A 25,644-nucleotide genomic window follows, 5' to 3' on the forward strand; every position below is an offset into this window, starting at 1 on the left:
AAGATAAGATATAGTATGCAACCAAAAGGTGTAAAGGAAGACCACTTACTAGAGGTAAATAGTTTATTGTTATGTTTACATAGGTACTGTAATTTTTAAGAATTATGCTCCTTGAAGCGATTTGTTAACAATGATTTTTGTTTCAGGTATTGTTGGATTAAACAATATTAAAGCCAATGATTATTGTAATGTGGTACTACAGGTAAGACTATTAATCTTATTTAATGAAAGTGACTGACAACCAAAGATAAATCTTTTAAATAGCCCCAGAATTTTTTTGATTGAAATTATTGATGGTCTCTTAACTTTCACAATAGTGATGTTTGATTCATCTTTAGGAACATGAAAAATGTAATGAAAGATAACTCCAATGGACATAATTTGTTTAATGCCCAAGAGTTACTCCCCCTTATATGCTGCCATATGAAATATATTGTGTAAATTAGAAAATGTTTTTTTAATGATAAATAAGATAATTGTTATAGAATCATTATTCATGGGCGTACCAGATTTCATTATTGTTTCAATTGGTTTTTTTTATTGTAGAATATGAAATCTAATTTTTTTTTAGAGCCCACAAGGAAGGTTTTAGTGATAACCTACAGTTATAACAGATTTTTTAAATTTTCTATGATTTTCAGAATACTTTTAAGTTGCACCTCTCTTTGTGTACATATTTTAAAAAATTTTGCTGATTTTTGAGATGGTGCAATTAATCAGATTTTAGCAACATTCTTGATGTTGGTTCTCTTTTAAGTGTTATCCACTTCCTACATTTTTCAACCTCAAGCCTCATTCTATTTAGCATATTTGCAACATTTTTGATGGAGGTACCCATTTTGGGAAATCCCTCTTTCAGATTTCAAACTTTCTAGCATGTTTGTATGTATACACATTGCAGATGCACCTCTTTATGTGAACATATTTGAAGAATATTTGTATGTTTTAGATAATCTCCCTTAAAAATAAGTTTTCATTAGTTTGACTATTTTTTTTTAATTAGAATGTAAAACCGTTTTATGCTATTCAAATGGACACTTCTGAAGACAAGTACCAGTATAATTAACAACCATAAAATTGATAATAATATTGATCACCAGCCATTTGAGTCCTAAACCCATTTTCTTAATTTTTGCAATCAACTTCTTTCTTTCAGGCATTGTCTCATGTAACACCTTTAAGGGACTATTTCTTACAAGAATCTAATTACAGTGTAATAAAACGACCTCCAGGTGATCAAATGTGCCTACTTACTCAAAGATTTGGAGAGTTGTTACGGAAGTTATGGAATCCACGTAACTTCAAAGCCCATGTCAGCCCACATGAAATGTTACAAGCAGTTGTACTGTGTAGTAAAAAGAAATTACAAATTACAAAGCAAGGTACATATCTAGTCTTGATCAAAGTGTATGTGGTTAAAAGAATCTTTGTTATTTAAATTGTTATACAAAGTATAATTTTATCAATGATCATATATATTTTTAGCAGATATAATTTCACTTTTATTATAAAACAGTTGAACTAGTTGGTTATCGGAAAATCTGAATTCTTGATATTAAATTATCTGAAACTACTTTCAGTAGATGTAAGGCCTAAAAAAAAAAGATATGTGTTTCTGGTAACATTATTATGAAAAATAGGGTCGGTAGGTCGGAATTCTTTTTTTTTTTGACATTGTAAATGAAATCCGGAAAATTATCATAGTTTTTCCAAGTCCAGGTCCGTAATTAGTTTCAAAAACCGGAAGTGCGCCATTTGCAATGTTTTTGAAGCACCTGCTGTGCAAATTTCTTGGATTTTAACCAATTTGGAATACCTTTTGACATTAATAAAATGTTTTACTGGCTTTCTATGCAAGTAGAAGCAAGATAGAAAAAATATTATGTCGTTTAACAGAAGCCTGTGTCAAAAACAGGGTCGGTTGATACAATTTTTAACCAGGTTTTATGACAAAAATGTCGGTTATTGATTCAGGGATGTACAGCGGGCAGTCGGGCGGGCGGCAACCAAATGATGTTCATGCATTTACTCATGAACCGTTCATCCAAAGCTTTTAAAATTTTAATGTGTTGTTACTGATAACAAGATGAAAGTCAAGTTCAAGAATGACGATTTTGACTTTTACCGTTCAGGAGTTATGGTTCTTGAAAGATTAAAAAATGGTGTTTCCAGTCGTGTCCGCGCATATACTCATGAACTGTTCAACCAAAGCTTTTTAAATTTTAATATGTTGTTACTGATGACAAACTGGAGGTCAAGTTCAATAATGTCGATTTTGACTTTTACCGTTCAGGAGTTATGGTTCTTGAAAGATAAAAAAAATGGTGTTTCCATTCGTGTTGTTGCATTTACTCATGAACCATTCATTCTAAGCTCTTTCAAATTTTAATATGTTGATACTGATGACAAAATGCAGGTCAAATTTGATATTGACGATTTTCACTTTCACCGTTTATCAGTTATGGTTCTTGTGATATTGCCAGGACACAAATAAATGTTAATAAATCCGGTTTGCTGTCGGTGTGACAGCCTCTTGTTTTTTTTGTTTTTTTGAAGATACAATAAAAAAATTAGGGTCGGGGCTAAAAAAAACAGGATCTGTCGGGTTACCGTAACTCAGATTTTTTTTTCTCTGCCTAATAGACTTTTTGTCAGGGTTTTTATCTGTAGCTACTTTTTGAAGATGCATAGACTTTTTGTCATGGTTTTTACCTGTTACTTCTTTCAGGAAATACATTAAACCTTTTGTCATGGTTTTTATCTTTGACTACTTTCAGGAGATACAGTAGACTTTGTCATGGAATTTATCTTTAACTGCTTTCAGGAGATGCAATAGTCTGTTTGTCATGGTTTTTATCTGTTACTACTTACAGGGAATACAATAAACCTTTTGTCATGGTTTTTATCTTTAACTACTTTCAGGAGATGCAATAGACTTTTTGTCATGGTTTTTAAATGCTGGACATGGAGCTTTAAATGGAACCCGAAAATTGTCAAGTAGTATTATTAACAAAACTTTCAGGGGCATAATGAAGGTATATACAAGAAAAGTATTACCTGTAGAATTGGTAAGTACATAATTATAGTTTATTAACATGTATATATATAAATGAGAGTTTAAAAGAATTTATTCTAAACTGGCCCTTGCAATTAGATTTTATATGTAAGAAAACATTAAAATGATAATAAGGCATGTTTGTTTAAGTATAAAGCTCCTTGAATATTTTTTTATGAACAAGATTTAATCTTTCAGAAAAGTTGGCAAAATAAATATAAAAAAGTTCTAACCAACTCAATATAAACAATTATAACAAACCTGCAATTCTATTATTAAAACATATGTTATGTTTTTTGGGAATTAAATTACGTTGTTAGTAAGGGAGATTTGTAATGTGTGTTTCATATTTGAACAGAATTGCTTCAATGCTTATTTCTGATAACTTAAATGAATTGGGGTTGTTACACAGTGCAGCTTTTAAGTATAATTCTGTTTTATAGATGATAAGATTTTTTGAAAATTAACTAATTAATTAAATATTGAACTTTTTGTTGAAATAATAAATGTTATTATAAATATGCAGGTTAATACATAATTATTGTTTGTATTCAAAACATTCAAAGATATAAACTATTTAATTATTCATCTACAGAATCAATATTTCAACTAGCTGCTTATATAAAGATATAGAGTTATCTCCCATTATGTAGGATTTATATCCCTGTTTTGTTTAATATTGTCAGAGGTTATCTCCCATTATGTAGGATTTATATCCCTGTTTTGTTTAATATTGTCAGAGGTTATCTCCCATTATGTAGGATTTATTTCCCTGTTTTGTTTTATATTGTCAGAGTTATCTCCCATTATATAGGATTTATATCCCTGTTTTGTTTTATATTGTCAGAGTTATCTCCCATTATGTAGGATTTATATCTCTGTTTTGTTTTATATTGTCAGAGTTATCTCCCATTATGTAGGATTTATTTCCCTGTTTTGTTTAATATTGTCAGAGGTTATCTCCCTTTATGTAGGATTTATATCCGTGTTTTGTTTTATATTATCAGAGGTTATCTCCCATTGTGTATGATTTATATCCCTGTTTTGTTTAATATTGCCAGAGGCTATCTCCCTTTATGTATGATTTATGTCCCTGTTTTGTTTTATATTGTCAGAGGTTATCTCCCATTATGTAGGATTTATATTCCTGTTTTGTTTATATTGTCAGAGGTTATCTCCCATTATGTAGGATTGATATCCCTGTTATATTTTATATTGTCAGAGGTTACCTCCCATTATGTAGGATTTATATCTCTGTTTTGTTTTATATTGTCAGAGTGATGAAGAAAAAGCCAAACTTATGGAACAGGAAGAGTATAAAGGTATGGAGTTTATTTAAATGATTTTGTTATCAGTCTTCAAAAGCAATTACAGTCTTAACTTCATGTCAAACATTCAAGAATTTTCAACACAAAAATATCCCCAAAAAGTTTTCATACATTTTTATTTTTGTCAAGCCTACGAATTTTGTTGCAGAAAGCTTGACATAGGGATAATGATCCAGCATGGTTAGCTAACTTTTTAAAAGCTTCATATTTTAGGAAGAGGAAGACCTGGATGCTTCATACTTTGTTTATATATATATATATATGCCTTATGTTACAAAGTTTCCGTCTGTCACATGTCCATTGTCCTAAACTTCATTTTCATGGTTTGATGACTACTTGAAATAAAAGTTTTAAGATTTTTTGTAATGATAATTTCTCTCTTATTATGAGTAATAGGACAAATATATTGGTATGTCTTATCTTGCAAGGTCCTCATGCTGTCAGACAGTTTTCACTTAAGACAATAGACAAAAAACATATGTTTTAGGCAGCAACCAAAGAAGGACTTCTGAATTAAGGATCCTGCCAAAGTTCTAGTTTTCTTCCCTGATTACAGACCAGTTTACATGAGGCTACATTGTAGACATTGTTGTCATTAGGGAATTGTGATCAAGTAGCTACAGAACAAACATTATTTCTAGTTTATTCTGCACAATGACAATCATGCAGATGCTTGATGAACTTAAATAGTTCAGGCGATTCCCTTTATCTAGTAAATAATGTCATAAAGTCATGCATAACTGACAAAATTTTCTGGTGAAGGACGTTACTTGAAAGTGGTCTATTTACTAAGACAGCGATGTTATGAATAGTCGATATTTACATTATACTGATGTAATGCTTTCTTATTTCAGTGAGAATGGATGAAATGCCATGGTTATATTTAACATGTGACTTGCCTCCACCCCCTCTGTATCCTGATGAAATGAGAGAGAACATTATTCCACAGATTCCTTTCTCTGTGCTGCTTTCAAAGTTCAATGGGGTCAATGAAAAAGAATATAAAACCTACAAAGATTCCACCATGAAACGTTTTGAAATCACACAGTTACCGCCATACATTATAGTATATATTAAGGTAAGCTGGAATATGTACTGATGTTATTGTTTAGTAGTTGCATTATGTTGAGAAGTAAATATGTTTAATTAGATGAATATGTATTAATCACTGTTATATGTTGTAATGAATTAAATTTGTACGTTAATGTAAAAGACAGGATATGGTGTCACAACATATACTGGAAAAATAAAAGCAAAGACACAAGGCTATTCTTCATCTCAAAGTCACTGTGAGTCCTTACCCTTGGAGCAAAAGGTCATATCTCACTATAAGATCTACATAACAATTTTGATAATAAACTGTTGGTAAAAAGTTAATTGACAAAAATACCAAACTCCAAGGGAAATTCAAAACAGAAAGTACTTTTTAAAATGGGAAAATCAACAGCTCAAACATATCTAAAGAATGGATAACAACTGTCATATTCATGACTTGGTATATGCATTTCTTTGTGTGCAGAAAAGGGGGAATTAAACCTGATTTTATAGATACTAAACCTCAAACTTGTATGACAGTCACATAGAATATCACCATATTGACAACACACTTGTATGACAGTCACATAGAATATCATCATATTGACAACACACTTGTATGACAGTCACATAGAATATCACCATATTGACAGTCACATAGAATATCACCATTATTGACAGTCACATAGAATATCACCATATTGACAACAATGTAAGAGCAAAACAAAAACCTCAAACTTGTATGACAGTCACATAGAATATCACCATTATTGACAGTCACATAGAATATCACCATATTGACAGTCACATAGAATATCACCATTATTGACAATCACATAGAATATCACCATATTGACAGTCACATAGAATATCACCATATTGACAGTCACATAGAATATCACCATATTGACAGTCACATAGAATATCACCATTATTGACAATCACATAGAATATCACCATATTGACAGTCACATAGAATATCACCATATTGACAGTCACATAGAATATCACCATATTGACAGTCACATAGAATATCACCATTATTGACAATCACATAGAATATCACCATATTGACAGTCACATAGAATATCACCATATTGACAATCACATAGAATATCACCATATTGACAGTCACATAGAATATCACCATATTGACAGTCACATAGAATATCACCATATTGACAGTCACATAGAATATCACCATATTGACAATCACATAGAATATCACTATATTGACAACAATGTAAGAGCAAAACAAATAGACATAAAAGGTAAAAACGTCAAAAATTGGAGTATAGCAGTCAGCATTGTAATATAATCTTAATCATTATAAAAACAAATCACTGTTTTAACAAAGAAACACAAAATAGCATAAAGACAAAGTATGTAAGCAGACATAGAATACAAGAACTCAAAATTGACCATGGCACCATAACACAATGGTGTAATTACAAAATTTACTTGCAAAAATTATTTGGTTTACCATACCCCTTATGACATATTAGCAAGAGACTTTAACTCCGACTTTTTTTGTTTGGTTACGTTTAAAACTAGATTTCCTTGTTTTTATGAAGTACTGTGTTATTAAAAGCTGTAATTGTCTACTTTGTTTTTCAGAGATTTGCAAAGAATTATTTTATTACAGAGAAGAACCCTACTATTGTTAACTTTCCTATAAAGTAAGTTCAATGTGTGATATTTGATAAGTTATTATACACCACATAACAGGGTATAATGTTTTTGACCAGTCTGTCGGTCTGTCCATCAGCCCTGTTCTTGTCAATGCAACTCCTCTCAAACCACACAACAAAGTTTCATGAAACCTTTTTAGATAATAAGGACATACTATGTAGATGTGCATATCGACAGGAAATTATGATTCAATTTTTTTTTATACGACCGCAAATTTTGAAAAAATTTTCGTCGTATATTGCTATCACGTTGGCGTCTGCGTCGTCGTCGTCGTCGTCGTCGTCCGGCGTCCGAATACTTTTAGTTTTCGCACTCTAACTTTAGTAAAAGTGAATAGAAATCTATGAAATTTTAACACAAGGTTTATGACCATAAAAGGAAGGTTGGTATTGATTTTGGGAGTTTTGGTCCCAACATTTTAGGAATAAGGGGCCAAAAAGGGCCCAAATAAGCATTTTCTTGGTTTTCGCACCATAACTTTAGTTTAAGTTAATAGAAATCTATGAAATTTTGACACAAGGTTTATGACCACAAAAGAAAGATTGGGATTGATTTTGGGAGTTTTGGTTTCAATAGTTTAGGAATAAGGGGCCAATAAAGGGCCCAAATAAGCATTTTTCTTGGTTTTTGCACAATAACCTTAGGTTAAGTAAATGGAAATCTATGAAATTTAAACACAATGTTTATGACCACAAAAGGAAGGTTGGTATTTATTTTGGGAGTTTAGGACCCAACAGATTAGGAATTAGGGGCCAAAAAGGGACCCAAATAAGCATTTTTCTTGGTTTTCGCACTATAATGTTAGTATAAGTAAATACAAATCTATGAAATTTAAACACAAGGCTTATGACCATAAAAGGAAGGTTGGTATTGATTTTGGGAGTTTTGGTCCCAACAGTTTAGGAAAAAGGGGCCCAAAGGGTCCAAAATTAAACTTTGTTTGATTTCATCAAAATTGAATAATTGGGGTTCTTTGATATGCCGAATCTAACTGTATATGTAGATTCTCAACTTTTGGTCCCGTTTTCAAATTGGTCTACATTAAGGTCCAAAGGGTCCAAAATTAAACTTAGTTTGATTTTGACAAAAAATGAATCGGTTGGGTTCTTTGATATGTTGAATCTAAAAATGTACTTAGATTCTTGATTATTGAAGTTTTTTTTGGTCCAGTTTTCAAATTGGTCTACATTAAGGTCCAAAGGGTCCAAAATTAAACTTTGTTTGATTTCATCAAAAATTGAATCCTTGGGGTTCTTTGATATGCCAAATCTAACTGTGTATGTAGATTCTTCATTTTTGGTCCTGTTTTCAAATTTCAAATTCTACATTAAAGTCCAAAGGGTCCAAAATTAAACTAAGTTTGATTTTAACAAAAATTGAATTCTTGGGCCTCTTTGATATGCTGAATCTAAACATGTACTTAGATTTTTAATTATGGGCCCAGTTTTCAAGTTGGTCCAAATCAGGATCTAAAATTATTATATTAAGTATTGTGCAATAGCAAGTCTTTTCAATTGCACAGTATTGTGCAATGGCAAGAAATATCTAATTGCACAATATTGTGAAATAGCAAATTTTTTTTTAATTAGAGTTATCTTTCTTTGTCCAGAATAGTAAGCAAGAAATATCCTATTTGTGCAATAGCAAGAATTTTTTTTAATTGGAGTTATCTTTCTTTGTCCAGAATCAACTTAAATCTTTGTTATATACAATATACAATGTATATACACTTTTTACTACCAACTGATAAATTTAAATAATCTTTACCATTCAGTGATAACAAGCAGTTTTTTTACATCTTAATATTTTATGATGTATTTAAATGAGTAGTTATTGTTGCAAACTCCATTAGAAATTTGAATTGATATCAGTTTTGAAAAAGGGAAACGGGGATGTGAAAAAAAAGGGGGGGGGGTTAAATTTTTCTCATTTCAGATTTCATAAATAAAAAGAAAATTTCTTCAAACATTTTTTTGAGAGGATTAATATTCAACAGCATAGTGATTTGCTCAAAGGCAAAAAAAACCTTTTAAGTTCATTAGACCACATTCATTCTGTGTCAGAAACCTATGCTGTGTCAACTATTTAATTTTAGATTTAAAAAGTTTGAAGAAGAAATCTTTAATTGATTTGTAAAATCTTGGCATTTGTTTTGTGTAAAAAAAAAAACATGTAATGTCAAAAATTTGATCACAATCCAAATTCAGAGCTGTATCATGCTTGAATGTTTTGTCCATACTTGCCCCAACTGTTCAGGGTTCGACCTCTGCGGTCGTATAAAGCTGTGCCCTGCGGAGCACCTGGTTCTTTCTTACAAGTATTTTCTTTCTCCAGTGACGATGTGGGAACGTGGGATATGTGAGCGCACTCACTAAGGTTCTTTAATTCAATAAATGTTGCATAATTAGAGTCAAACATCTTCAATGTTGAAGTCCTATAGTTTTCATTTTCTATCTTTTTGTCTGTCTGTCTGTTCGTAAATGCAGTAAATCCAAAAGTATGGGTAGGATGCAAATGAAGTTTTGCACCATTCATGTGTATAATATGTTTATGTGCATATTATTTTATTTTGTGAAAATTGGCCAATTAATTTTGAAATAACAGCTTGACATTGATGAGATCTGTTGGACATCAACTTTCTGTTTCTGATACTTTTGAATTTTTTCTTGCATCATGTCTTATTTAAAAATATCTTATACATGTACCAATGTAATTTGAAGTCATTCTCATCTTCAAGATAGCTTTCACATTTTGTTTTTCGGAACAGTATTTCATCTTGCTTCTGATAAAGTACAAACCAGAAAGCTGGGAAAAAAATTTAGAGAGTCAAATTGAAATAAGTAATGTTAACCTTCAAAAAATTGACAGGTTGGACAGATTGTTTTTCAAAACTGTCACAGATAATTATTGAAACTCATTTTACTGTTTTAATGACAGTTATAAATAAAAATTAAATGCAGTTTTACAGTTTCTGTTAAAAAATAATTCCTACAATTTCTTTTTTTAGGAATGTTGACTTTGGAGATTTATTAGCTCCAGAAATAAGAGTAAAACACAAATGTACAACCTATGATTTGATGGCCAATATTGTCCATGATGGTCAGCCAGGACCAGGAAAGGGATCATATAGAGTGCATGTTTTACACAAGGTAAATAATGTAGATTATCAGGTTTTCTACACATTGATATTGTTAAATATCAGCCTCGAGCCACAATGTAAACCTTTTTGTCGAGCAGCTGATACTTTACAATATATATATACGAAGAAACCCAAATATCTGTTTTTGTTCTATTACTGGTCTTTGCCCCCTCTGTATGACAGTTTTTTTCTTGACAAAAACAAGCTGCTTGATTATGTCTCCTCACATATTGTGAAGTCGCTGATAACTTCTCCTCAGACATTGGGACGTCAATGATAATGCCTGCTCTCGTCTCAAAGCTGTAATAAGAGAATTACAGAGCAATTGAGCAGGGTGATATAGGCGTAGGAAATGATGATAATATAGAATATTATGTCTTACATGTGTAATAGATAATTCTATTTGATAAGACATAATCACATGATATGAAATATTTAAAGTAGTTTTCTTTTAGATGGAAGGAAAGACTTACAACCAAGGATCCGGAAATTTTGTCACCCAATTTCTATCATTTTGAGATAACTTTAAAAGTTGGTGCCCTTTAAAAAAAAAAAAATTGTCAAAATCACATAACAGCAAGAGTATGCTCATACTCGTACGATCAACAAACTTGTTTAACTGTTGCATCGCATTTTCTCATGAATTTTCCCACCATTTTTCTAAAATTGTTCAAGAGCAATTAAGGGAAGGTAACAGTTTAAGAATGAAGTGATTTTAATGACTTAAAACGTTAATTTCCTCAGTCATCGCTAACTTTTCTTTTAATTTAGAAGACAAAAAAAAATTAGCACCGGATGTTTTACGACAAAAGTAAAACAAGCAATTCCGGACTCATTTCCGGGATTAGTTTTGTTTATCAAATTCACAGGAAATCATCGTCTTTTTAATTTTTTACCTTTGGTCAAGTTTATCAATGATAATAGTTGCACTTGTTTTATTTAGCATGAAATCATTTTGAATTTACGATTTAGTGTCTAATCTGCGGAAGAGAACTTAAGCATGCATATTACATAGTAAACTAAACATGTGTGTTAGTAGTGAAAAAATTCTTTTTTCTATGTATATTAAATTAAATCAAGTTTAAATTTTATTTAAATCAGAATTGACAATTGTCTTAGCTGAAAAGTAATTAAATAATGAGGACAGTTGTTATGGAATTTTAATTTCTTTATAATATTAGTTCTGAGCTTGTGATTAATAGCCAGGTATGAATTAAAGGGCGCACTACATTTGTGCGCATTTGGGGATTAAAATGTTTTACATTTGCGCGCATTCATTTCACAGGTAATCTCGGGTAAAAATATATATAAAGTTATATTAGATTATAAATGACGATATTTTTTTGGTATTTTCATAATAGATATGACTATCAATTATTAATTTTGAAAATAGTTTGTTAATTCAAATTATATATTGTTCATATTGAATTCTAAAACCAATTTTAAACCTCGTTATAGCTTAAGGTCAAGTTACAATAAATGGGCTATGTCACAGATTTCTTAAAATTTTGCATACACCTTTGACTTATTGAATTATATCCGAAAATCAAAAAAAATATGCTGCTTTATCTCCTTTTTCCCTGCCTTAGGAGACTTAGACTAACGGAATGGGTACTGATACTTGTAAATAATTAAACGAAGTAATATATAAATAAGTATTATTACCCGTATTTTCCCTAAAATATTACTGATTGAAATCTTTAAAAATAGGTGCCGTAGGAGACTAACGGATGGGATACTTGTAAATAATTGAACAAATTAATAAATAAATAAGTATTTTTACCTGTATTTTACCTGAGTTTACCTGTCAAAAAGATGAGCGCAAATGTAATCAAAAGCTGCGCTCAAACATAATGATTTTGACGTGCAAATGTAATGGTAATGCGCTCAAACTGGAATTAAAAACACAGGTAAAGAGATTAGCAATCATTTGCCAATATTTCCAGGAGGCATTAATATGCATGTAGTTAAAAGGAGGGCCCTCAGGATTATAACACTGCACTGGAGTGACAGTTTTATTACAGGAAATCGATAACAAAACAAAAACAAGTTCAAAATGGCTTTTTAGAAACTTGTTCTAAACGAAATGATCAAAATTATTTCTGTTAAAAGTAAAAGGAGTAGGTCCGGTAAGGACCGATTTTGGCCTCAAATTTCAGGTTCATCTGACGAAAGATTTTGACCTCTTTTTAAACACTTAAGTGTCTATTTCATTTGATTCAGTTAGTTTTTGTGAAAGATTTTAACTGATTTAGTCATTAAAAACGATCCGATTCAAGCTCAAAATGAAAAATCTACCAAATTTGTTAAAAAATGTCACTTTTCAGATGGTTTTTGTCAAAAAGGAAAGTGGCCGCATCCGTGTTCATCCTAAACCTTTATATATGTTATGTATTATCATAAAATACAACTCTCATTCCAATATTAAGGATGAACACGAATGCGGTCACTTTCGTTTTAAGCGAAAACCGTCTAAAATTTAACTAAAATGATAGAATTGTGAAGATTTCAGCAATTTAGCATGACTTAGTGGTGCTAGTACTCGATATATGTGCATTGTATTGTCAAAAACAGCCATATTTATGTAGCAGAAGCATTCTACTGTCCAATAAATAACTAAAAGTTTACATTTTAACAATTTGGTAAAACTGCTATATTTTAGGGCCAAAAAGGGGTCTTACCGGACCTTCTCCTTTGTCCTAAATCCTAATTCCTCGTTTAGGACAAAGACTTTCAGTTTAGGACAAGTCTGGCATATATGACCCTTGCTTACAACCCTAAAAAAATGTACAGTTAATAACCCTATAATTTCTTATCAAGTGTATAACCTTGAGCCTCTTGATTTGTACAAGAGTTATCTCCAATCAAATAATGTTACTTGTTTCTTGGGAATTATTCTATTTTCAAAGAAGATCTGCAGAGTGACCAATATTTTTAAAAGAGAATTACATTTGTTGAACATATAGGTCAAGTAAAAAATGAAAATATGTCAGAACAAACGTCATACAAAACATTTAGCTGCCAGGGCAAACCTTAAAATAACTATTAGTCATTATAATAAATGTTACTTATAGAAATTCTTAAACAATAATTAATACTGGTATTTAATTCGAAATTTTCAGGGAACAGGAAAATGGTATGAGATGCAGGATTTACATGTAATAGATATTTTACCACAGATGATTCCATTGTCAGAAAGTTATATTCAGGTAAATTATTAAAATTATTCCTTAGGCAAAAATTTATATTCAGGTAAAGTATTGAGTTGACACCATTGTCTGAAAGTTATGTTCAGGTAAATTATTCAGTTGATTCCTTTGGCAGAAAGTTATGTTCAGGTAAACTATTAAGATGATTCTTTTGTCAGAAAGTTATGTTCAGGTAAATTATTAAGATGACTCTTTTGTCAGAAAGTTATGTTCAGGTAAATTATCAAGATGATTCTTTTGTCAGAAAGTTATGTTCAGGTAAATTATTAAGATGTGTTTGTTGTCAAAAAGTTATATTCAGGTAAATTATTCAGATGATTCCTTTGGCAGAAAGTTATGTTCAGGTAAATTGTTAAGGTGGGTTCGTTGTCAAAAAGTTATATTCAAGTAAATTATTAAGATGATTACTTTATCAGAAAGTTACATTCAAGTAAATTATTTTGTTTTTTAGCTTCAGGCTAGGTGAGCTTTTCTCATCACTTGGAGTCTGTCATTCACCTTCTGTAAACTTTGACAAAAAATCTTCTCCTCTGAAACGACTTGGACAATTTAACCAAACTTGTCCACAGTCATTATTTGGGTATATAGTTTATTAAAAGTTTCTGACAACCCAGCCTGCCAGCCAACATGGCTAAAAAAGAACATAAGGGTAAAATTATAGTTTTGGCGAATTTCTCTAAAACTAAAGCATTAAGAGCAAATCTGGGTAAAAATTTTCATCAGGTTAGAATCTATCTGTGCTGAAGTTTTCAAAGAATCAAACAACCTTTCGTTGGGTGCTACCCCTGAATTGGTAATTTTAAGGAAATTTTGCAGATTTTGGCTATTATCTTGAATATTATTATAGATAGAGATTAACTGTAAGCAGCAATCCTTATCATCAAAGTCAGATCTACAAATAAGTCAACAAGACCAAAATTGTCAATAGATCCCTTAAAGAGTTATTGCCGTTTATATTCAATATTTAACATTTTTTGTAAATTTTTGTAATCTTTTATAAAAATCTTCTGCTCTGAAACTACTTAGACCAATTTTACCAAACTTGGCCACAATAATCATAAGGGCATCTAGTTTAAAAAAAATTTTGAAGACGAAGTTTACCAATTTTCACCGTTGTAAACAATCAACAAAGTTTAGCATGGATATTCAGGTAAACACATGTATAATATGTACCTTATTGAACCTGATTCAAATTATTGAGGGTAAAAATTAGCATTTTGTCAGATGAAGATCTCATATGATCAAGACCAACAGAAATTGTAAAAAAATATATCATGAATACAAGACCTACAAAAAATCCATTTAAATGAAATCTTCAATGGGCTCTATGTAGGCATAATTGCTGTTAAATGATGATTTTTGACAAATTTTGCATATTTCAACTCTGATATCAATTTGCAGAATACACATTTCTTTGAAATTAAAATTCTGATTGGGAAACTTGATTAAAATCTATTTCCTTGAATTGTGTGGGTTGGCATTATCATAAATAGAAGTTTGAAGTTAAATAGATAAAAGATTGTTAAAATTATTCAAGTTGATAATAATATAGGCTTCTTAAAGCAAGTTGATAATTGTTTATTTTTTACCTGTGTCAATAACTACAGGTCAAGAAACAGCTTGTCCAAAACACATTTGGTAGAAAACTTTTTGATGAAGCTTTCATGGATTTTATGGAGGAAAATATTTTATAATATGTTGGAACTGTCTTCACTTCTATGAGGAGAAACATTTCATATTGTTTTGAAGTTTGACAAAGTTGAGTTGTAGTGTTAAGCAAATTGGAGATCTGTTGTGCAGCTACTTTCTGTTCAATTTGCCAATAGTTTGAAATTTTACAACACTCTTTGTACACAAATTTTCATTAAACTTTTCTTGACTTCTATGGAAATGAATTTTATATTCGCAGGGATCTCCATGGATGAAAATTGAACCATGGAGGAACTTTCACCATTACAAACCTTGTCTACGCTGTACAGTGTAGCGCGATCGGAAGTATTTTATCCCTCCATACAAAGATGGTGAACATGCTAATTCATTGCTTATTTAAATTATATTTATTTGAATTTTCATTATAGAATTAGAAGTATCAATATTTTCATTTATTGCCGTTTTTAACCATTCAAATGCCAAGTCTTCATGGTCCCCCCTTAGTCGAGAATGACCAAAAGCTGTCATGAAGGTCCCCAAGCAGATTTCTTTTATTTTTGGTAATTGTTATGGGGGTTAAAAATCATCTGATGTGGAGCTTATTTTTCGTGGACACTCAAATTCAGAGCCCATTACCGGTATATATGGCTGATTTGCAGCAACAACAAAACAATTCGTACGGGTTATGTAAAAGGTTAAAGAGATTTGTAAAGCAAACGTTGACAAATGAAAAGGTTTTTAATGACTTTATCTGGAAAAATTGATGCTGTGCAACATGCATCTTTCGAGTCTGAATAGAAACCGGAAACGCGGATGTATCAATTTGATTGTAATATACGAAATGAATTCGGAATTTAGATACGATATTTCTTTACAGGAAATATTTAAGTTTTTACTTTTAAACTGTTAAAGTAATTCTAAATTATCGTTACAGCAATACTCGAGTTATTTGCGATGTAATAATATTTACTGTTTTGCGTCTTATTTTGTACTTCTTAAAAAAGGGGGATGCTGATTGCGTAAGTCAAAATAAAGCACGTGTTCGACTTGTTAAACTGTTTTCTTTGTAACTGGATTAATTTATTAATTAATTTATTTAATCTAAATGATCATAATCATTTGCTGAAACTTAGTTGATTACTTTGACAATGGATCGTGTATCCTCAGATAGTATTCTCCTGTCTGGTTTGTTGATCTACCTGTACAAGCTCAGGTACAAGCAATTAGCGATCTTAATCCGGATATCCCTCAGGCGTTAGAACTGTATTGGATTATAACATAAAAAGCCTAAGGGTTATGCAATCACATGCATTTGATTATAATTGATAAAAAAATGGCGTCGGGCTACAAAAAACGATGAAGTTTTGAACGATGGCGGAAGACAATTTAACGATGGCGCAAGACAATTTAACGATGGCGCGAGTCATTTGACGATGGCGCAAGACATTTGAACGATGGCGGGGCTCCATCGTTAAACAGGCCATGGAGATCCCTGTATTCGGTTGACTAGAGATTGATAATGTTTAGTGGTAGCCTGTTAGATTTTCACATTTGCTGTAGCCTGTACAGTTTCTTTTTGTTTGCAGATAGTTTAAAATTAATTGCTAGCAAAGGAGGAGGTCCAGACAAAATATTAGTCTTGTTTCTGTTAGCATGATATATGTATTACCTTTTGTTTGAATAAATATCTTGTAAAAACATCAGTACAGTTAAAAAAAGGAGACTGCTATGGTCCTTGGGCATGTAGGGCTTATTAACTGGTGGGGATGGGGATACAGCATGTGTAACAATGTCCCAATTTTTGTTTATTTTTTTTCAACAAATTTGTTCAAAAATATACTTTTGGGAAATTACGGATCATGCACAAAGTCGTCTCAATTTTCATCAAATCTGTTACTGGAGAGTTCCCAAAAAACACATAATCAAAATTGTGGAAAGTGCTTCAAACATTACATTGATGTTTATGTATATAGAAAAATAATAATTCACTGATACACCTCTGTGTGTTACTTTTGAAGTTTTCAATACAATAAGTGGACTTTTTTATTACATGTCGATTGCTCCTAGTTAAATACCAGATTGTTGAATATAATTGTTAAAAAACTTAGCGACAAAAATCATCAGACTTTGAGAGCTCTCTATGAGCACTAAGTGACAAGCAAATGTAATTGTTTTGTAAGCGGGAAATTGATTTGGTATCCAGTCATGAATTTTTATAATTAAAACACTAGGTATTGATTCAGTTTATTCATCTACTTGTAATTCTATAAATCGTTTAAACTAAACATTTTCGTGGAAACTGGATCTTTAATAGTTCAGGATTGATTATGTAGAATATTAGATGCAGTTTATTGAGTAATTTAATGCTACATTTATTCATTAGCAGACAGAACCTTTTTAAATTTATGGTCAGGTGATTTTCATATAGGTTGAGAATTTTTTGTTAAAGGTCAATTCATTTCTTTTTTTGAATAGCTCCCCAGCAGGCTCTAATATATAATTTAAACTAATGAAAAGTTTTATTTTGAATTGAAAAGGAAATGAAAATGGGAAATTCTTCTAGAAATATGTTTGTTTTGAAAATGAGAGTATCAATAAATCGATATAATAAGAAGCTAACTTTTGTATGATTTCTGCTTGTCCTTATTTTATAAATATATTATAGATTTAGGGTATTAGAGAGTAGTGATTGAGAAAATATCTCTCTCATAACATTGGTTTTATCAAGGAACATTCAAAATTATTGTATGCAGCTAAATGACTAGATGGATATTAGTTTGACTAAAATTATATAGTAGTAGAATAATCAAACCTAGTTTCTTTCAAATTTAATCTTATATATGAAAATAAAAATAAAGGAATTAATTTAAACCAGTCTTTATACTTTCTTTAGTTCAAAGGGGCATTGGCTACAAGATATAAACAATAGTTTACATAAGATTTTTTCCACAATCATAATGAAAGTGAAATAGTTCGAAATTATTTGCTTTAAGAGCCAGTTCGGTTGAGTTTTGTAAAAAAAAAAAAAAAAACGGCCTGATGAACTATTCACTTGCAAGTAAATAATTCTATCTCATTGAGTCCATATTCGTGAGACCTTCAAGCTAGAGATTGATTATGCTCAAACTAGGCATGTTCAACTATAAAAAGGAAAAGTATATCAACTTTGAAAGTTCACATTACTCATTCTTATAGCGGTTTAAACAATGATTAACATATTTGTTTATCATATAATATGAAATCAAACATTCCTAAGAAAAAACAATTGCATGTGTTCACTATCTATTGACATCTATATCTATGTTTATATGACCTTCAGCAGTCTATGGAGGTCACCTTTCATGGTTAATGAGATGGCGTCTAGAGACTCTAGACTAAAACACACATGAAATTCTGATATATATTATTGATTCAATGCATCTTGAATTGAGAATTTGAGTCAAATCAGTGAACATGAATTCAACAGCTAATACCCCTTGAAAGATGTGTTAAGTGTGCTAGAGGATTCCCATTGAATAAATAGAAGTTTTTACATATTTTATAAAATGAAATGAAAAGAATAATTCTGAAGTTTTTATGGATTTTGTAAAATTAAATGAAAGGAAAGTTGGTGAAATAGGTACCTAGCTGTCATATGATCACTGTATTGTGAAATTTATAAACTTTAAATACCTACAAATAGCACTCAATGGATTGGAAAAAAATGTTTAATTGGATGTATATCAATTAAATTTCCATTTTATGATATTTTCTCCTTGATAAAAACATTTTTCCAATACACTTAAATGATATCAAAGTGAGTTTAAATACCTCTTGAGACTTTTAAAATAATTCAGTGAGGCAATTATAAACCTTGTTAAAATTTCCATATGACCAGGTAACAACTCACCTGCTTAAAATGGAAATGATTGATTATACCATTTCACTTACTGATAGACAGCAGTATGGCTATGTGTAATTAGTTAACTACCGGCAAAGCTTAAAGGGACTGTTAGTCCGTCTGTCTGTCCACCAGTCTAGTAAATAAGTGTTCCTCACTTCTTTCGAAATGCTTAAAGATTTGATAATAGGTATATAGTTATATTTTGGCAAGTTACAGATCAAATTTGAATATTTGTCGAACGATCTTGTGCATAGTTATGGTTCTTAGCTTAGAAAATTCATGCAATTTACAGTTTCCCACACTTTTTATATGACTGCAAAAAATTTTGGGATTGTATAATGGTATGAGGTTGTTGTTTCAAGATACATTGGTGTCCGGACAATAACTTAAGTTTAAGTGAATGGATCTCTATGAAATTTTTTAAGAAGGTTCAATACCACAAAAGGAAGGTTGGGATTGATTTTGGAGAGGATAGTCCCAAAACAAGCATTTTCTAATTTCAGGATAATAGCTTGTTTATAAGTATTAAGATTGCTCTGAAATTTTACCACAATGTTTAATACCACAGGTAGAAGGTTTGGATTCATTTTCTGGGTTACAGGGTCAATAAGTTAAGGAATTAAGGGCCAAAAACAAGCATTTTTCTAGTTTCCAGACAATAACTTGTGTGTCAGTGTGTAGATCTCTCTGACATTATACCACAAGGTTCCATATAACAAAGGGAAGGCTGGGATTGAGTTTGGGGGTTAATTGTGCCAAACATATCGGAACTAGGGGCCAAAAAGGGCTGAAAACAAGCATTTTTATAGTTTGGGGAGGGGGATTTTTTTTAGGGATTCATATTTTTTTCAAAATTTTTCCATTTTTGAAAAGTTTCAAGAAGAAATCTTCAATTGCACAGTATTGAGCAAAAGACTTGTAAGATCTTTGACATTTATTTTGTGTCAGAAACCTATATCATGTCAAAAATTTGATCTCAATCCAAATTAAGACAGTATCAGGCATGAATATTGTGTCAAAATTTGCCTCAACTGTTTAGGGTTCGACCCCTGCTGTCGTACCAGGCTGCGCTCATCGAAGTATTTTCTTTTCCTCATGATTGAAGATATTGATTTAATATTTGTTTTACAGCATGACTATGACCAGTTACAGATCAAGTTTGAATTTTGTTTAGTTCAGATTTTTATGCCCCACCTACAATAGTAGAACTGCATTATTTTTTCTGGTCTGTGCATCCGTCCGTTCATATGTCTGTGCGTCTGTCCGTCCATCTGTCCCGCTTCAGGTTAAAGTTTTTGGTCAAGGTAGTTTTTGATGAAGCTGAAGTCCAATCAACCTGAAACTTAGTACACATGTTCCCTTTGATATGATCTTTCTTATTTTGATGCCAAAGTAGATTTTTACCCAATTTCATGGTCCATTGAACATGGAAAATGATAGTGCAAGTGGGGCATCCGTGTACTTTGGACACATTCTTGTTTATTTGCGATTTATGGTCCTCTGATCAGTTTTCCACATTTTTTTTCTGTCAAGATTTGATTTTTGGTATAGTTTAACCATGGCCAAGTTATAGTTCAAGTTTGAATTTTGTTCCATATTGATGATTTTTTTTGTATACTTATGGTCCAGGACTGAGAATTTTTTTTAATAAAGAAAATGTTACAACTTACTGGAATTTTTAACTGGTAGGGGACTATATATTGTAGTGCAATTACTCTCAGACTGCTTGTTTAGCACTTATTTGGAGAACATATTCAAACACATTATTTAAAATTATCAGCTCACACTGGCTTCAATTTCTTGAAAGATAGATTAAGTCATAAATTTGAAGTGTTTGCTTGAATTTTGCCTTATTCTACAGACTTTTGATGAAAGATTTTTGCCTTGATAAGAAAGCCACTGTTAGGTATGGACCAAGATGTCTTCTCCCTATCTGATATATTTATAGGTGTAACACCACTAATTCAGGCCCGGCCAGAAAGCACATACCAGAAAGTAGTACATATTTAACACAAAATAGTTCCTACACATGAGTGTAACTTTCAAAATATGTAGAATATTTAGGTATTTTTGGTATCAAATGAAAGCTGAAGGACTGGTGATCATTGTAGAACACTTTTGGACTTTTAATTTTGAATAGTAAAAAAACTGCACCAAATTTTAAAAGGAGGGTACATTTTGTCTGTTTGTCAGATCTGAAGTACCTGGTTTGGTACATCTGAAGTTCCGGGAACCAGTTCTTTCTTATATGCAATGTAAGGTATGTTGATTTTTTCAGTACAAGACACCATAAAGTGTTGCTTTGAAATGCAATGATTGCCACTTTATTTGAACTTAAAATAAAAGAGGTGTGCCTGCTTGAAACGGAGGAATTTAACATAGAAAGCAATGGGACCATGAATTAGTGGTGTACTTCCTATATTACAGAGAATCACCAGAAATCCAATTTTTAGAAGTTGTACCTATTCCAATGAAAATAAGTCAAATATGATGTTAGTAATCATGTCTAATCATCTTTTTTGGGTCAACCGTCCTGCTTATGGGAAATTTAAGCTCTTAAATTGGCATACTCAAATATGTTAGCCTTTTATGGTCATACAACATGCATGCAGTTAAGACTTGACTCCAAGTTCTCATTTTTGCATTTTTTCTGATTCAAATCAATAAAACATGTATTTTATGACTTGTTTATGGAACAAAATAGCTCTTGGTCAAAATAATCTCATGATTTTTCAAGTTTTTTTGTTTTTCTTATGGTAGCCTTTTACAATCTAGGCAAATGGTATATACTCATATAAGAATTTTTAAATCTCACTGTACATGCAATTTTGGACCAGTTTAACAAGTTATCTAGCTGAGGGATATATAAATTGCTCTTATTAATCTATGTTTTACCACAGAATTATAATTCATGCAAAAAAAAAAGCCTTTTTTCAATTTCAAGAAAAAAGGGGGGATAATTTCTCATTTATGTCTTAAGTTTGGACTAATGTATTGTAATTTAATGAAGAACCTCTGATAAAAATATGACTATTAGTAAGCACATAGCTTTCCTAATAGAAATTAATAAATAAAACAATGATATTGAGAATAAAAAAAATTTATTGGCCAATGGTAATATACATATGCAGTTTTCTTTGAATAACCCATATGTTACTACCAGTCCAATTTGAGCTTTAAATTAATAAAATAGTATTTGGACTAAGGCTTTATATGTTTTTTATTGCTTGAAATAGATCATAGAATGAAATAAAGTAATGCTCAAGTCAATATAGCAAGTTTGGTTCTGTTATAGGTGTAACACCACTAATTCAGGCCCGGCCAGAAAGCACATACCAGAAAGTAGTACATATTTAACACAAAATAGTTCCTACACATGAGTGTAACTTTCAAAATATGTAGAATATTTAGGTATTTTTGGTATCAAATGAAAGCTGAAGGACTGGTGATCATTGTAGAACACTTTTGGACTTTTAATTTTGAATAGTAAAAAAACTGCACCAAATTTTAAAAGGAGGGTACATTTTGTCTGTTTGTCAGATCTGAAGTACCTGGTTTGGTACATCTGAAGTTCCGGGAACCAGTTCTTTCTTATATGCAATGTAAGGTATGTTGATTTTTTCAGTACAAGACACCATAAAGTGTTGCTTTGAAATGCAATGATTGCCACTTTATTTGAACTTAAAATAAAAGAGGTGTGCCTGCTTGAAACGGAGGAATTTAACATAGAAAGCAATGGGACCATGAATTAGTGGTGTACTTCCTATATTACAACATCTCCTCTGAAACCATTTAGCTTAATACTGAGTACTAGTCTTGTTTGAAATGTTCTTAACTGCTACTATGCATTCTACTCCAATCTTAATTGAAGAGGACTGCAAGTTTTTCTGCCCAAGGTCTTTGGTTATCTGCAGTTACTGGACTTCCTCTACCAATAACAACTGACTGCATGATATAACCATTGAAGAATGCTGAAAGTAGTGTTTAAAACAACCAAACATCCTTTCAAATTTTAAATATAATCAAAAACCATTTCTATCTGTAAATATTGTTCTTGGTTTTGTTCATGTCTCCATTATAAGGTTGTGTCTTTTTTCAAGAACTAATCACAGGTCAATTTTGCATTTTGTTACAGTATTGATTTTACCGTGTTTGATATTTAAAAATTATTTAAAAATAATTGTTGTGCACACCTTTTGTAAGTATGCAGTATAAGTGGATAAAATTATATCACATTTGTCTTCATTTCTGGTTAACCATTTCTTAGTGGGTAGGTTTTGATGGGGTGGACATTTGGATACTATAAGAGTAATTGTACTTTTCTGGGAATAATCTGAAAACATGAACTTTTCTAAAAGCTTAAAATTTCTGTTAATGCCAAAAAAGAATACAATTTAGACTCTGCCTGCAACATTTTTTAATTTCATTTACAATTTACAGTAGGGGTGGGGTGTAAGTTTTGGTACTTTTAAGGTTAAACTACAATTTAAAAGTAAAATACAATATTTGATTACCTGTTTGACATTGTAATTGATTTGTTACATACAATTACTGATATTACTTGTGAAGTTGAAATAAGTTTAAAGAGACACTGCACAGACAAACAAACTCAACTTCACTTATTGAAAAAACTATTTGACAAAAGGAATATGAACCGGTTGTCACTTTTGGTCTAAAATAGATTTCTTGGTCTACTTTTACTGTACTATTATCTCTGCATGCTGAGTATAAAGCTATATACCACAATTATCAGTTAAGCCTACGTTGTTGGGATACTCAGATGAGACTTATTCGTGTAATCATAATGGTATTTAAATGTAGAAAGTCACTCAGTCGGTTATAAATTATAGTTTCTTAAGGATAAAATAAGGTGTTAGATGGAATTTAGTACTATCATAGTGTAAACACCTCCTCTTGTTAAATCAACACGTTAAATGGGTAGATAACAATTTTAAATTCGAATAGAAATGTGGTTTCAATACAGGAAATATCTAGATTCTAAATTCTGTTATCAATTCCAATACTTTGAGAGGCCATATTCATGTAAATCATTTGGAATCTAACCCAATTAATCCTTAATTAAAACATGAAAAATTATCATACATGTGGTAGATTTTTTTGCTGCATTGAGACACATTTGGCTGTTTTCTGCACTTTGTTGGGGTTGTTGTCTCTTTGACACATTCCCTGTTTTTATTCTCTATTCTATTACATTTTTTCATGATTTGAGATTTACTGATTCACCTTGAAATCAATTTGAGTGGAAAGTTATCTGGAAAATTAGAAAATCAAGTGCAGTTCTATCCAATTTTTGTCTATCAATCCAAAATCTTATGTTTATAATTGTTTCGCAATAATAACATTGGGAATCCTTTATACAGAATGCCGATTGGGGATATGGAAAAAGGGGGGATCATGAGCATTACTTTATATCTGTCAAAGTGAATTATGTTTGTAAATTTTGAGATTTTACAATGCATTAAAAATATTTACTTTTTACATCGCGATGACCATGAGGTCATTCTGATGTATTGCTATCGCCTAAATTTCCATTATGCAAATTAGTTTTTGGTTTTCAACCGATCTATGAAAATTATAGATCCACGGCCATTATCTAGTGCAAAATAACATTACTTATCCCTTGTTTTGAATTCATTTTTTCAATGGATACTCCTATAAATGTTTTTATTAAAGCACAAATTAATAACATGAAAATGTGTATATAAAAGTAAAAAATCATTGATAATTTCTATGCACACGTACCAAAAAATTGTGTTAAAGCTTACCGATTAATATCTCAAGAACATTTTGCGACACTCCCGGCAAGGACCGATAACTCTGTTATTGTTTTGCAGGAAAATATGAATGGCTTCTCATATCCAATCTTTTAGAAAAATCGAATTTTTTTTTACAGAAGAGTGTCCACCATGCATTTGCACTGCACTATAATTAGAATAGTAGAATAGAATGATATACAAATAGATGAAAATTATATATACATGCAACTGTAATATTAATATAATATATAACAACAAACCAGTGTATACTCTGGGATTATTATTATATAAGTATAATAGTCCCAGGTATACTGATTTGTACCACTACAATATACTAGTTATTACAGTGCGGTTGAATTTCCTGTCATTTATTCATCATCCATACACGAACTTGTATCAGAAAGAAATACTCTGTAAATTAACCTCAGTTTCAGGTATAGAGATGTAATCTGTTTCTGTGACATGTGCTTTCAGGGGTTAAGAAATTTTGTTATAGCTCACTAGCCAAGGGCTAATTAATTGCAATATTTTACTAGCCCTGTTGGAAGAACTACTAGCCCAACAAAACTGACCTGGTAGCCCTAGTATGCCATACAAATTCAGAGTTTGCTGCAATAACAATGAATTCTATTAAATTAACAATTTTTATCCATTCACAGCATTGTACAGTAGATTTTTGCAAATTGGATATTCAAAACTTATATCAGCAAAAAATATTTCATTAGCATATAAATTCAATTAATCGATTATTGAATATTCACTGAAAATTCTGATATAATGAGTTGACCAAATCCGGGGTTGATACAAGTCTTGACCACAGCTATACGTGGGTATGTAAAAGGATTGGAGGGGGTCTTATCATATACAATAGAACCA

General features: G+C 31.1%; 1 protein-coding gene across 1 annotated transcript in view; it reads left to right on the plus strand.

Annotated features, from left to right (window-relative positions):
* The window catches only part of LOC143045980 (ubiquitin carboxyl-terminal hydrolase 39-like), a 34,638-nt gene that overhangs the window by 5,963 nt on the left and 3,031 nt on the right, over nucleotides 1-25,644 (plus strand). The window contains exons 6-13 of the mRNA XM_076218883.1: nucleotides 147-202; nucleotides 1,157-1,382; nucleotides 2,923-3,068; nucleotides 4,332-4,377; nucleotides 5,238-5,461; nucleotides 7,036-7,097; nucleotides 10,118-10,259; nucleotides 13,372-13,458. Of these exons, the coding sequence (XP_076074998.1) occupies nucleotides 147-202; nucleotides 1,157-1,382; nucleotides 2,923-3,068; nucleotides 4,332-4,377; nucleotides 5,238-5,461; nucleotides 7,036-7,097; nucleotides 10,118-10,259; nucleotides 13,372-13,458 (989 nt within the window). The remainder of the gene's footprint in view (nucleotides 1-146; nucleotides 203-1,156; nucleotides 1,383-2,922; nucleotides 3,069-4,331; nucleotides 4,378-5,237; nucleotides 5,462-7,035; nucleotides 7,098-10,117; nucleotides 10,260-13,371; nucleotides 13,459-25,644) is intronic.

Source organism: Mytilus galloprovincialis, chromosome 9, assembly GCF_965363235.1.
Source record: "Mytilus galloprovincialis chromosome 9, xbMytGall1.hap1.1, whole genome shotgun sequence".
Taxonomy (NCBI): Eukaryota; Metazoa; Mollusca; class Bivalvia; order Mytilida; family Mytilidae; genus Mytilus; species Mytilus galloprovincialis.